Genomic DNA, 13731 nt, shown 5'->3' on the forward strand with positions numbered 1-13731 from the left:
ACTTCACATTATTGGAATCTGTTAAACGATGTTAGTGTTCTCCTGTCTCTTTTTTTTGCAAACTCAACAAAATAGATACATATGTACGAGGATCGTTTGAAAAGTCCGTGCAAAGTCAGAGAGATAGCACTACTGGCGCGTATCGAGGTTATGTTTAGTTAGTAGCATCTCTTGGAAGAACACACACCAAGTTTCAGCCAGATCGGTCTATTTCTTTGTGTTTGGCATTCGTTTGAATCGAGGAATTCGAGTGATTTTCAAAAAATGGACGAAAAAGAATTTCGTGTGTTGATTAAACACTACTTTATGAAAGGCAAAACGCCTCAGGAGACTAAAGAGAAGCTTGATAAACATTATGGTGACTCTGCACCTTCGATTAGAACAGTTTATAAGTGGTTTCAAAATTTTCGGAGTGGCCATATGGGCACAAGTGACGCTGAACGTTCTGGACGCCCTGTTGAGGTTACTACTCTAGAAATCATTGATAAAATCCATGATATAGTGATGGATGACAGAAGAGTGAAGGTGCGTGAGATTGCTAGTGCTGTGGGCATCTCGAATGAACGGGTACATAATTTTTTGCATCAACATTTGGACATGACAAAGCTATCCGCAAGATGGGTGCCGCGATTGCTCACGCTTGACCAAAAACGAAATCGTGTGAAGTGTTGCAAGGACGGTTTGCAGCTGTTCCAGAAGAATCCGCAGGACTTTAAGCGTCGTTTCGTCACTGTGGATGAAACATGGATACATCACTACACTCCTGAGACCAAAGAACAATCTAAACAATGGGTTACCAAGGGGGAATCTGCGCCAAAAAAGGCGAAGACCGTTCCTTCGGCCGGAAAGATTATGGCGACTGTCTTTTTGGATTCGCAAGGAATAATCCTCATCGACTATCTGGAAAAGGGTAATAATCCTCATCGTTATTGGACCGTTTGAAAACCGAGCTGCAAGAAAAACGCCCACGATTGGCCCACAAAAAAAGTCCTTTCCATCACGACAACGCACCAGCTCACACCTCAGCAGTTGTGGTCGCAAAATTAATGGAAATAGGGTTCCAACTCGTTTCACATCCCCCCTATTCCCCAGACTTGGCTCCCTCGGACTACTATTTGTTCTCCAATATGAAGAAATGGCTGGCGGGAAAAAGATTTTATTCAAACGAGGAGGTGATTGCAGAAACGAATGGCTATTTTTCAGACTTGGACAAATCCTATTATTCGGAAGGGATCAACAAACTAGAGCAGCGTTGGACGAAGTGTATAAGCCTAAAAGGAGACTATGTTGAAAAATAAAAAAGGTTTACCCTAAAAAATTAAGTAGTTTTTATTTTTGCACGGACTTTTCAAACGACCCTCGTAAATGATAGATACGATACAAGGGAACAGAGAGAGAAAGATTGTGAAAGAATAATTTTAAAATAATAATGTAGAGCTAAGTCCCACTCAAAATAAATTCTAAACACTCCTCTATAAAACAATTTTAACATTAATATAAATTTTTCATATTTACAAACTGAAGTTTATTAACATTTTAGGCTCAAGAAGGGCTACTCTAAGGCAAACTGTGGCTGAAGCACCAAAATGTTATCATAGATTAAGTATTATCGAAGATAGATTTACGATAATAGAAAAAGAAATTAGTACAATTAAATTATTTTTAATTGAAATCTGTGAAAATGGTATGAACAATTTTCAAATTTTCAAAGAGCTGAAGAAAAACTACAAAACACTATTATTACAGTTCAAAAAAAAGTCATGAAAAGAAAAAAACTAAAAAAAAGTAGAAAGCTTGTGTCACATTTTACAGAAATTATATTACCATTTGTATACTGAGTCAGAATAAACTGTACTTTTACTAAAAATTGTAATTGATTTATTGCACTTTACCCATTAATAATAAAAGTGCTAATATTTTTTTAAGTAATACGCTTAGAGTTAAGAAGCTATCAGCCGGATGGAATATTTATTGAAACCCTTCTTATTAACATAAATAGCCTTTGCTAAGAAATGAAACTGTGAAATGAGAGAATGGTATCTATAGTTTCAGAATTCATAGGAGAACAATGCTGCAACAGATAGTTCAAGAAAATGATGAATAACCCAGGGGTACCACCCGGATTCTCCCGGATCGACGGTCTAAGGGTACGTTCACAACGGAGCTGTGAGCATAGATGATAGCGGAGATGATAGCAGTGATGCATCAGCGCTTATAGAATAACCTAGTACATTCTTATGTGAGCGTGCACAACGAAGCTTCGACTAGTGACTCATACTCGCTGCTATAAACGATCATAGATGATAGAATTGAATTTTTCATTTTTCTGCTAGCTGAACTCCAGTATCGGAGCTTCAAAATGGACGTAGAAAAATTATTTAGTGCTGTCTTTACTCATTATTTTTGGTTATTATTTTATTATTTACTTTTAAACAATATTTTGTTTATTAAATCGTGCTTCCATTTATTTTCATGTGTATTTATTTGTTTTTTTTTTCAATCAAATCATTACTTACCTAAGAGTAATCACTAGTTTTTCTTCTATGGTTATAGGATTTCCATGACAATTTTTCCAAAGTTTTCTTAATTTTGACCTTATTTTTTCTAAAATATAGTCGAATGTGGGTGGACCCATCCTCACATATTCAAAAAAACGATCCGGATAATTTCGAAGTTCCTTATATAAATAGTGAAATTCACCCAAAGTACTTCGTTTTTTATTTATGGGATGTACATGATATTTTCTAAAGCGTTTTTTCTTTAAAATGTACCATTTGGTTGCTGCTGAATATAAAAACTCTTCTTCACTACTCGGACATGTTGCATGTATCACAGCTCCGTTGTGCACACTAATCAGCGATTATATTTTACTCTATCAGTTATCATCTCTGCTATCATCTATACTCACAGCTCCGTTGTAAACGTACCCTAAGGCTGGAAACATAGTGGTGCGGCGAGCAAAGTGACGATGATAGTGAAGAGCAAAGCGGCGAAAACAAACACAAGTTATCATAGTAGGGAGCAAAGCGAAGATAGAGCAACGCAATCAAGAGAGAGTAGAGCAACGCGTTATGACATGTTTGATTTCTTCGGTCTCATCGCGCTCAATTTTCTAGGTTAAAATGGTGTTATTGCTGCATTTATAGGTGTAGTTTTTTTTAAATAAACCTCTGTGAGACCAAAAGGATCTTCTACATCACAACCGATTTGAGTTGGATAAGGAATGGGACAGGATTAATGAGGTTATCACTGAAATTCGTCCTTTTCTTGATTAACATGTCTTCAACTCTGGTTAGTATGTAATTACAAATGTTGGAATATACATTCCAAAATACGCATGAAACTAGCGAGGATGCTTCCGAAGTTGTTGGTACATGTGATGGAATTCACCTCTGTTCATTTCTAGTCCTGTTTATTATATTGTAAAGTTTTTCTTGTCCTTTTACTAAGAAAGAACTTTACTTACATAACTAATGCCTGCCACTAGTTATTAAATAATATGTGGGTTTGATAAAATAATAAAACTCGCTAAATTTGTAAGTAATAACCTGATTTATTAACACATTACCTTTACTCACATTAACATTTACTAGCAACTAACGCTATTCATTACAGTCACCATTTACAACAGTCACAACAGTTTACTGTTACTTACTCACTACGTAACGCCACAAAACTGTTCCCCGACTGACCACTGGTCCGCACTGCACCGAATTGCACTAGTCTCTGCTACACAAACAAAGCTCTACTCACTAACTGACTAACCGCCTGACTAGCTATCTCTGAAGCACTCCGCAACACTGACTCTCTCAAACTGTCACTTCCAAAGTGTCTCTCCAAACTAACGTCTCTCCAAGACTCACTCAAAACTAACTGATTAAAACTGATTAACAACTGTAAAACTCTAATAACTCGTTAAGAACTGACTTCTCCAGCTGTGTCTGCCTCCTTTTAACTGCGTGCCTCCCTCCAACTGGGACTGCCCTCCTCCAACTCTCTGAGCATAAGTTTCCACGCACTCCTGACGTTCATTGGCTGGAGAAAACATACTGCCACCACCTCAGCTGGGGCCGCCCTCCTCCTACTCTCTGTCTCGCTCCTACCTGTCAATCACTGGCTGGGAAAACACATATGCTACCACCCCAACTGAGGCCTTTCTCTTAGCTGGCTTTTACACAGGTCACTAACTCCTTGAACAATCTAGCCCTTTCTTTCCTTTCTAGTTCAGGTAGAGACCGGCCCTTTTGTCTACACAGTGGTGGCCTGATACCGACTTTGGTCCCTTAACCCCTAGAACAATCTAGGCCTTTCTTCTCTGCCACAGTAGATACCGCCCTTTTGTTTATGCAGTGGCGGCCTGTTACTGACTTTGATCGCTCAAACCCTAGAACAATCTTGGCCTTTCTTCTATGCCCAGGTTAACTTCGTTACAATATAGTGAACACAGCAGCTTCTAAGCTGCTGTAAATACCAAATTTTCAAGAAAGAATTTTCGTATAGAAATAATTTCTCCATCTTGTCTCGTCGAAAGGAGAAACGCGACTAAACTCGATCACTATGTGCATACGACTCTTTACTCGCTGCTCGTCGCTCTCTCTCTGATTTGAAGCAACTATCATCGCCGCTTTGCTCGCTGCTCCACTATGTTTCCAGCCTAAGAGAGGATAATATGGCTTTAACGCTTGATGCCTTAAGTTTCAAGTTATCGTGACTGAAGGTCATACGAGTACAAGTGCCATCTCAGTTTGAGTTAAAATAGTTCAAGAAGAGAAATATGTTGTGAGATGATAAATTAATTCGAGTATATCGTAACGCAAGACAAAAAAATTTAAAAAAAATCAACAACATAACGATATATTGTAAAAATAAATCGAAGTGTTAGGTCACAGGTAAAAAATACATTTCTAATTCTACCAAAATAAAAAAAAATCATTTAGCATTTTCATAAAATAACATGAAAAAGTTTACTTGAGGTTGACTAATTTGATGGAAAGAAGTTACAAAACATTACATATAAGAACATACATCTTTAAGTCGGTATTTTCAAAGCTTTATTAATATATATAGTACAATAATAATAATAGTAATAAATAAATAACAGCGTGAGTGTATTTATTGGCGTGAATGTATTTATTGGCGTGAATGTATTTATTGGCGTGAATGTATTTATTAGCGTGAATGTATTTATTGGCATGAATGATTTTATCAGTGTACGTGTATTTATTGCGAGAATGTTGGTATGAATGTTAGATTTAGTTTTTATTAATTCGGGGTTGAAAGAAATTTATAAAAGTATTTCAACCCCCCCTTAGATTTAAATTCATTTAGGATTAGGTCACTTTTAGATTGTGCAGGAACATTTGTTAAAAGTACTGCACACTTGAGATAGATTCTACATAATAGCCTCCTTAGGATAGACTGTATACATAATCTAGATTAAGCGTTATTACATATGTCATATATAATGTATTTGTATATTATTATGTATTATTATATAAATCGTTACAATTTTGTTTATTAATAGTTAAAGCAAAACCCAAAGTACTTTTAATTGCCTGAATTTTGGAAAAACGTCAGCTTATGAAAATAAGGGATGGTACCATCAGCGAAACCGCATTCCCCCTCGTCGGCTAGACCGATGATGTAATAGGTGAGCGCGGTCTGCTTCCGTTTGCCTAAACTCCACCCTGCCTTGCTGAGCAAGATATGTGTGTGGCAGCCCGATAGGACAATAGGGTACCATTCCAGCTCTAGTGGCCTTTATGTGAGAAAAGAAACTGTTTAGTAGGCGCTAATGGCTACAGACGTCGATGCGCCGGAGAAAAAAAAAAAAAAAGTAATAAATAAAAAATTAATAAACTGAAGAAGTTTTAACTTAGTAAAATCGTCGCTACGAGATGCTGCAGGCTGTGGTACTCCGTTCTTCTAAACTTGTAAAGGAGGTTCTACAGTAAATTATCATGTATTCCGAACACTTATCCAATTCTTGTTCTGTATAATCAGTTTAATATTCGTCTGTTTATTCAGAATATTTTACTTTTAAATAATCCCTAAGGCAATTATTCAGGGTGATCCATTTAAAACGCACCTATCACTAATAACTTTTTAGGAAAGCGGAATTTCGAAAAAAACCCACGAAGTAAACTATATTTTTTTTTTGGTTTAGTTTCCAAATTTTTCAACCCTGATGCTGTATCTTTATTTTAAGCGAAGTTACGGGCAAAAACCCGATTAGTGTTACATAAGGTCCTCTGGTTTTGACCATGATTATGAAAACTACATAGAAAACTGTGAAAAATGATGTTAACCTCGTTTCAATATCTTTAATATTAGTTGAGATATTTAAGATCAAAGTTACAATTTTATCTATTCGTGAACGGTTTTCAATATTAATTTTCCACCAGAAATACACGTTTTGGGAGGTTCTCTGACTGCAAAATTGAAGATTTTAAAACATGTACTGTAATGTAATGGTTATGGGAGAATCAGGATAAATTTGTTTTATCATCAAATAAAAGCAATCATCAAATTTTAATGCATCCAGTATGCAAGACTTCTTAACCTATGATTACGGTATTTATCACAGTTTTCTGTGTAGTTTTTATAATCATTGTCAAAACCAATGGTCCTAATGGAACCCCAATCAGTATTTTTGGCCGTAACTCCGCCAAAAATGAAGATACAGCATCGGGGGTGGAAAATTTAAAAACTAGACAAAAAAAAACAGTTTACTTCGTGGGTTTTTTTCGAAATTCCGCTTTCCTAAAAAGTTATTAGCGATTAGTGCGTTTTAAATGGATCACCCTGTATATAAATCCGAAATAGAATCGTTTTGAATAGTGGCTGCATGATTCCATTATATTCCAGCTGACCTCCATACATTTGGAAATCCACACAAATTAATCCATGAAGTCTACACCATTGAAAGATGAATATAACGCATTTAAACCAAATACAGCAATTAACGAATGGGGAAAGATGTGGTTTTAACTTAGGCTGAACAGCTAGCTGTTCAGAGAAACGCGTCAAGGATGCAGGTTTTACGTGTTCTAATTAAAGATTGGAACATGATTAATTCAGGTTTAAATAATCGAAATCAACTATTTAAATCCTCATTCGTGTTTATAGAATACATAAAAAATTAATTCTAGATGGCTTAATAATGTTACTATTAATGTTGTCATTATTTTGAAGCTCCTCAATGGTCGATAACCACGTAAACTCTCCACAAAACTACTTCTACATTTTACTCGCAAGAATAAAGGCTTAATTTTTTAATTTGTCTATTGGATGAATAGTATTTGTTATTTATTTAATCACTTTTCTACAACATATTTCTTACTATATTCCTCTCATTCATTTAAATTCTACGCTAAGTGCACTTTAGAATATTACATAAGATCAAGGGAATAATAAAAGAATTTATGAAGTAATTTTTCAATGAACACCATGTGTTCTTATTTTATGTATTTAGGGCAACATGAGTAACTTTATTCTGAAGTAACGCATACATTTAATGTGCGACAACATCTCTTTTTTTATCTTGTAGTTGGCATTTTATCTTTGCATAAAATGTTTACTTCGTAAGTTGAATTTATTGCCGAAGATAAATTTCTTGAAATAATCCTCCACTTTGAAGGATTAGCTTTGTCCATGGATTTTGATTTTTACTTTCACCACAATTTACCTAATAAAATGCCATCAATCATTTAATTTTCCTTAATAATTTGATAGAGTTAGTACCATATACAGGGTGATCCATTTAAAACGCACCAATTGCTAATAACTTTTTAGGAAAGCGGAAATCCGGAAAAACCCACTAAGTAAACTATATGTTTTTCTTAGTCTAGTTTTCAAATTTTTCATTCCCGATGCTGTATCTTTATTTTTGACGGAGTTACGGCTAAAAACCCGATTAAAGGTTTCATAAAGACCACTGGTTTTGAGAATGATTATGAAAACTATGTACATAAAAAATTGTGAAAAACGATGTTGATCTCATTTCGATATCCCTAATATTTGTCGAGATATTTAAGATCAAAGTTACAATTTTATCAATTCGTGATTGTACACTGTACAGTATTTATTTTCCACCAGAAATATACGTTTTGGGAGCTCCTCTGACTGCAAAAAAATGTTATTTGTGAAGCAAAAAACAAAATAGTAATAATTGAAGATTTAAAAAAATGTAGTGTAATGGAATGGTTGTGGGAGAAACAGGATAAATTTGTTTTATCATCAAATAAAAGCAATCATCACATCATTTTAATGCAGCCCGTATGCAAGACTTCTTGACCTATGATTACGGAAATAATATCTTGGCAATGAGGGGCGTGTCTTTGTAAGTGGGAGATCCCCAGTTCGAATCCCGCGGGTGCAATCATTCATAATACTTCATACATCATAATACTTTTTTAAATAAAATATTGTAACGAAGTTGACCTGGGCATAGAAGAAAGGCCTAGATTGTTCTAGGGGTTGAGCGATCAAAGTCAGTAACAGGCCGCCACTGCATTAACAAAAGGGCGGTATCTACCTGTGGCAGAGAAGAAAGGCCTAGATTGTTCTAGGAGTTAAGCGACCAAAGTCGGTATCAGGCCACCACTGTGTAGACAAAAGGGCCGGCCTCTACCTGGCTAGAAAGGAAAGGGCTAGATTGTTCAAGGAGTTAGTGACCTGTGTAAAAGCCAGCTAAGAGAAAGACCTCAGTTGGGGTGGTGGCATATGTGTTTTCCCAGCCAGTGATTGACAGGTAGGAGCGAGACAGAGAGTAGGAGGAGGGCGGCCCCAGCTGTGGTGGTGGCAGTATGTTTTCTCCAGCCAATGAACGTCAGGAGGGCGTGGAAACTTATGCTCAGAGAGTTGGAGGAGGGCAGTCCCAGTTGGAGGGAGGCACGCAGTTAAAAGGTTTTAAGGAGTTTTTAGAGTTTTTAAGGAGTTCTTAACGAGTTATTAGAGTTTTACAGTTGTTAATCAGTTTTAATCAGTCAAGTTTATGAGTTAGTTTTGAGAGAGTCAGTGTTGCGGAGTGCTTCAAAGTGGTAGCTAGTCAGGCGGTTAGTCAGTTAGTGAGTAGAGCTTTGTTTGTGTAGCAGAGACTAGTGCAATTCGGTGCAGTGCGGACCAGTGGTCAGTCGGGGAACAGTTTTGTGGCGTTACGTAGTGAGTAAGTAACAGAAAACTGTTGTGACTGTTGTAAATGGTAACTGTAATGAATAGCGTTAGTTGCTAGTAAATGTTAATGTGAGTAAAGGTAATGTGTTAATAAATCAGGTTATTACTTACAACTTTAGCGAGTTTTATTATTTATCAAACCCACATATTATTTAATAACTAGTGGCAGGCACTAGTTGTGTAAGTAAAGTTTTTAGAAACTTTACAATATAGTCATACGCTATATACAGGGTGTTCAGCATAAGACTACGGTAACTTCGGGAGGCGATTCTGGGCATCATTTGCCATATAAACTATGGCTCGATTCGGCTCCGTTTTATAGATATTTTTAATTTTATGTTTTTTCAAGGTGTTACTACTTTTTAGCAAAAAGTAGTCTATATTTCTCACACTATTAAAGCTACAGTTATTTTAATAAGCTCATTAGAAAGAAGGTTAAATTTCCTTTTAAATAAGCTAATTTGTATTCCAAAAAAATAATATTAAGTATTTTACTTTGTGGCCCAAACATAAGAAATAGCAAGTTTCTAATTTTTTCCAAAAACTTTGACTTCATTTTTTTCAAAAACTTTTTATATGAAAAAACCGTGCACTATTCAGGAAAAACATCTACATACGATCACCTTTCGAACGTTATACAATAATTGGGGTTATGTTAAAAATTGATGCAGAAATCTGTGATTAATTGCAAAAAAGTAGGCCTCAAAACAACGTCGGCATTATGAAAGTAATTCACCTACCATAAGAATATAACTGATTAGAATCATCAAATCCAGTACGATTTTTTGCAAACGTGTAACTTAATAATTAATTTATTTAAGAACTATATTCAAAAATATAAACTTACATTAAAAATAATAAAATAAAATAGAAAGAAGAAAAATGAATACTCGTATTATGTTAAATGAGACGATCGTGGAGGTGTACTGGCGGTCCCGTGAAGTATTCCATCCACTATTATTTAATTTAGGGAGCAGAGCGAGTAATAAGTTCTTGGCTTATTCATTAGCTCTCCACAATCTCCTGTGTTCGGCTTATTCATTAGCTCTTCACAACCTGGTAATTCCAAGAGTTTATTGAGTAGTTCAAAATGATGATTTATTCACATTATTTGGAATATTTTTTTAATTAACTAAAGAATAACACACAGATCTAAACTCGTTAAACGAAAATCCTTCCTTTCGAAATTGGTACACCTCCACGATCGTCTCATTTAACATCATACGAGTATTCATTTTTCTTCTTTCTATTTTATTTTATTATTTTTAATGTAAGTTTATATTTTTGAATATAGTTCTTAAATAAATTAATTATTAAGTTACACGTTTGCAAAAAATCGTACTGGATTTGATGATTCTATATTCTTATGGTAGGTGTATTCCTTTCATAATGCCGACGTTGTTTTGAGGCCTACTTTTTTGCAATTAATCACAGATTTCTGCATCAATTTTTAACATAACCCCAACTATTGTATACCGTTCGAAAGGTGATCGTATGTAGATGTTTTTCCTGAATAGTGCACGGTTTTTTCATATAAAAAGTTTTTGAGAAAAATGAAGTCAAAGTTTTTGGAAAAAATTAGAAACTTGCTATTTCTTAAGTTTGGGCTACAAAGTAAAATACTTAATATTAATTTTTTGGAATACAAATTAGCTTATTTAAAAGGTAATTTAATCTTCTTTCTACTGAGCTTATTAAAATAACTGTAGCTTTAATAGTGTGAGAAATATAGACTACTTTTTGCTAAAAAGTAGTAACACCTTGAAAAAACATAAGATTAAAAATATCTTTAAAACGGAGCCGAATCGAGCCATAGTTTATATGAAATTTTTTGTTGCAAATGATGCCCAGAATTGCCTTCCGAAGTTACCGTAGTCTTATGCTGAACACCCTGTATAGTCATACAAATATTAGGGATATCGAAACGGGATCAACGCCATTTTTCATAATTTTTTTAGTAGTTTACATAATCATTGTCAAAACCAGAGAGCCTTATGAAACCCTGATCAGTTTTTTGGCCGTAACTCCGCAAAAAATGAAGATACAGCATCGGGGGTGGAAAATTTGAAAACTAGACCCAAAAAAACATAATTTATTTAGTGGGTTTTTCCGGATTTTCGCTTCTCTAAAAAGTTATTAGCGATTGGTGCGTTTTAAATGGATCATCCTGTATTCTAATTCACTTTCAGATTTGCAAGCAGCTCCAAATCTAAATTTAGATCTGGTTTAGTTTCATTTTCCTGAATTGTTTCAGTTCAAATTTTTGTTTTTCGAAAATTTGAAATAACCTTAACCAAGTAAAAGAAAATGAAGAAGGTATTTTCATTAGGTGCTGCTCCAAATTGCGTCTATTTTAAAATGCCTTCTCATATTTCCGAAATGATAAATATTCTATTTCTGAAATTAACGACTTTTCCAAATTCTTATTTTAAAATTAGACCAAAATTCTTGATTAGCTCATATGAATGATGAAACCCATCAATAACAGTACGCAGAACATTCTATGTAATATTTAGCTAGATTGTTGAATGGAAATAGGAGATCTGTCCCATTAATTACTACTAACAGTGAGCCTGAAATTCTAATTTAAAGGTATAGCGTCCCGTTCTAACAGAAAAGTGCCTTCATTTAACATTTTCTTGTCTTTAGAACAATAAGATATCCATTAACAACCCACTTATTATATTTCGCTTCTAACTGAATTTAATTATTTCCTATCTACTCAATTCTTAAATTAAATTTAAAATAATTAATTTATAGTTTTGTTATTAGCTCGTAAGTTTATTTCTTTGCTTTCTGCAATTTCCCTGACAGAAGGGAATACACCACAAGATCTAGAGCGCTTAGGTAACTTTCTCTCGCTGGTATTCTCAGATTTACTTTAAACTACAGACATTTGAGTCATACGAACTGTTCAAATCATCTTAGAGGGATCTTTCGTATCTTTTCGCACAGAAGTGCCCATATATTTAGTGGAAATGGTGGTAACGTGGAACCCAGCTGGTATTATGGAACCCTCGTAATATTTTGGCAGCAAGTGATCTTGTGTTAACAGTATCCGGCTCAAACTGTAGCAAGATAGAGGTAGTGTGCAAAGCAGGTGGTTGGTTCAATTTCAATTTGAAATTTTCAATTTTGTTTTTATCGATTCTCGAAAACTTTAAGAAGGCAAGTTCAAACTGTTATTTTTGTTTTGATATCAAAATAGTGGTAGTTATCCGCACTATATATTGGTTCAAGGGGATGTATTGCAGCGATTTTCATTTGTGAATCAGTTCTTATGTCTCCCAGTTAGCATGCTGGCAATAGCTATGCTTGCAATATGGAACCCTGTTCTGCACTCGCAGTAGAAAAATTTCATGGGGTTCCATATTGCAAGCATTACAAGCAAATCACTTATTTTTCTGGAGAAAAAACAGAAAAAGAATCTAAAATAGGGCTAAAAAAAAAAGCTGCAAAAATATTCATTGTACCTAAACCCACTCTACGGCGACTTGCAATCAAAATACTAAGGTGTTCCAGGTTACCCGCACCTCAAGTCAGAGGCACCACTTTCACTTTGTCCTTAAAATTGAAGGTTGCTCATCTGGTGGTTGAAGGAGAGTAAATTTGAAGACAATAGTGCAAGACTAATATAATAAAGCTAATAATTACCAGAGAAAGCAATACAATTTTTTGGAATGTCTAGCATTGGTAAGTCAAAAACAAAGAAGCGAATGATGAAATAGACAGTTGTTATCCAATCCAAATTTGGACAGTTGGTTTTCTCTCTTTTCAGCATTCTGTTAATCAATAATCTGGGATAAAGGTTTCCAGTAAAAGTTTTTGATATATATGAATGCAATCAATAAGCAATGTTGAAATAAAATCGTTGGAGTAGTTTTTGATGAAATCTTTTAAATACTGAAAATTCTACTCGATATGGTGGACACTTCTCGGTTGATTGATTGATTGATTGATAGTAAATCAATTCCAAATTATAACAATAAATGCAAAATATTCCCTAATTTAGAAGTTTGAGTAACCAAAATTATTTGTTTTTTAAATTCTGTACGAAACACATAAAAAATGAAGTGATTTTAACGTTAATTAATCGAAATTTTTCAAAAATGTATATTTTTCTTAATATTTAAACAAAAAACAACAACTTATTTAATTATTCGTAACTTTCAAAGTAAAATGGCCATTATAAAATAATTCCAACTGCATTGTCTTTATATCAAATTATATTTAAATAAACTTTGTGCAATTACATGTTTTGCTAATAATTTGAAAAGTTATAAATTAAATAAACATTTAATTAAGATTTTTTTATAAAAAAAGCAAAACAAAAATCTTTTGATCAATGGTAGCGACCTCTAAATATTAATCGATTTTGCTCTACTAAGGACGAAACTTTTTGTTATTAAATGAACTTTGGCTTTCCGCCCGGCGCTCTTTAAAATTTAAAAGTCATCATTTTTTTGAAACACCCTACTAGACAATATAAACAGTAATGGTACTTTAGAGGCAAAACATAACCACCTCCCTTCCCCAAAAGTGCCCTTAATTGAATTT

General features: G+C 34.4%; 2 protein-coding genes across 6 annotated transcripts in view; both read left to right on the forward strand.

Moving 5' to 3' along the window:
* The window catches only part of LOC141452335 (uncharacterized), a 94777-nt gene extending 92910 nt beyond the window's left edge, over positions 1-1867 (forward strand). For both annotated transcript variants that reach the window (XM_074124369.1, XM_074124367.1), the window contains exon 3: positions 1541-1867. In XM_074124369.1, coding sequence (XP_073980470.1) covers positions 1541-1764 — 224 coding nt within the window. In that variant the 3' untranslated portion in view covers positions 1765-1867. The remainder of the gene's footprint in view (positions 1-1540) is intronic.
* Positions 1-13731, forward strand: part of LOC141452295 (uncharacterized) — a 592044-nt gene that overhangs the window by 557820 nt on the left and 20493 nt on the right. The gene's annotated exons all lie outside the window — the stretch shown is intronic.

The sequence above is a fragment of the Rhodnius prolixus genome, unplaced genomic scaffold (assembly GCF_049639745.1).
Source record: "Rhodnius prolixus isolate KJV_2025 unplaced genomic scaffold, Rpr scaffold_3, whole genome shotgun sequence".
NCBI lineage: Eukaryota > Metazoa > Arthropoda > Insecta > Hemiptera > Reduviidae > Rhodnius > Rhodnius prolixus.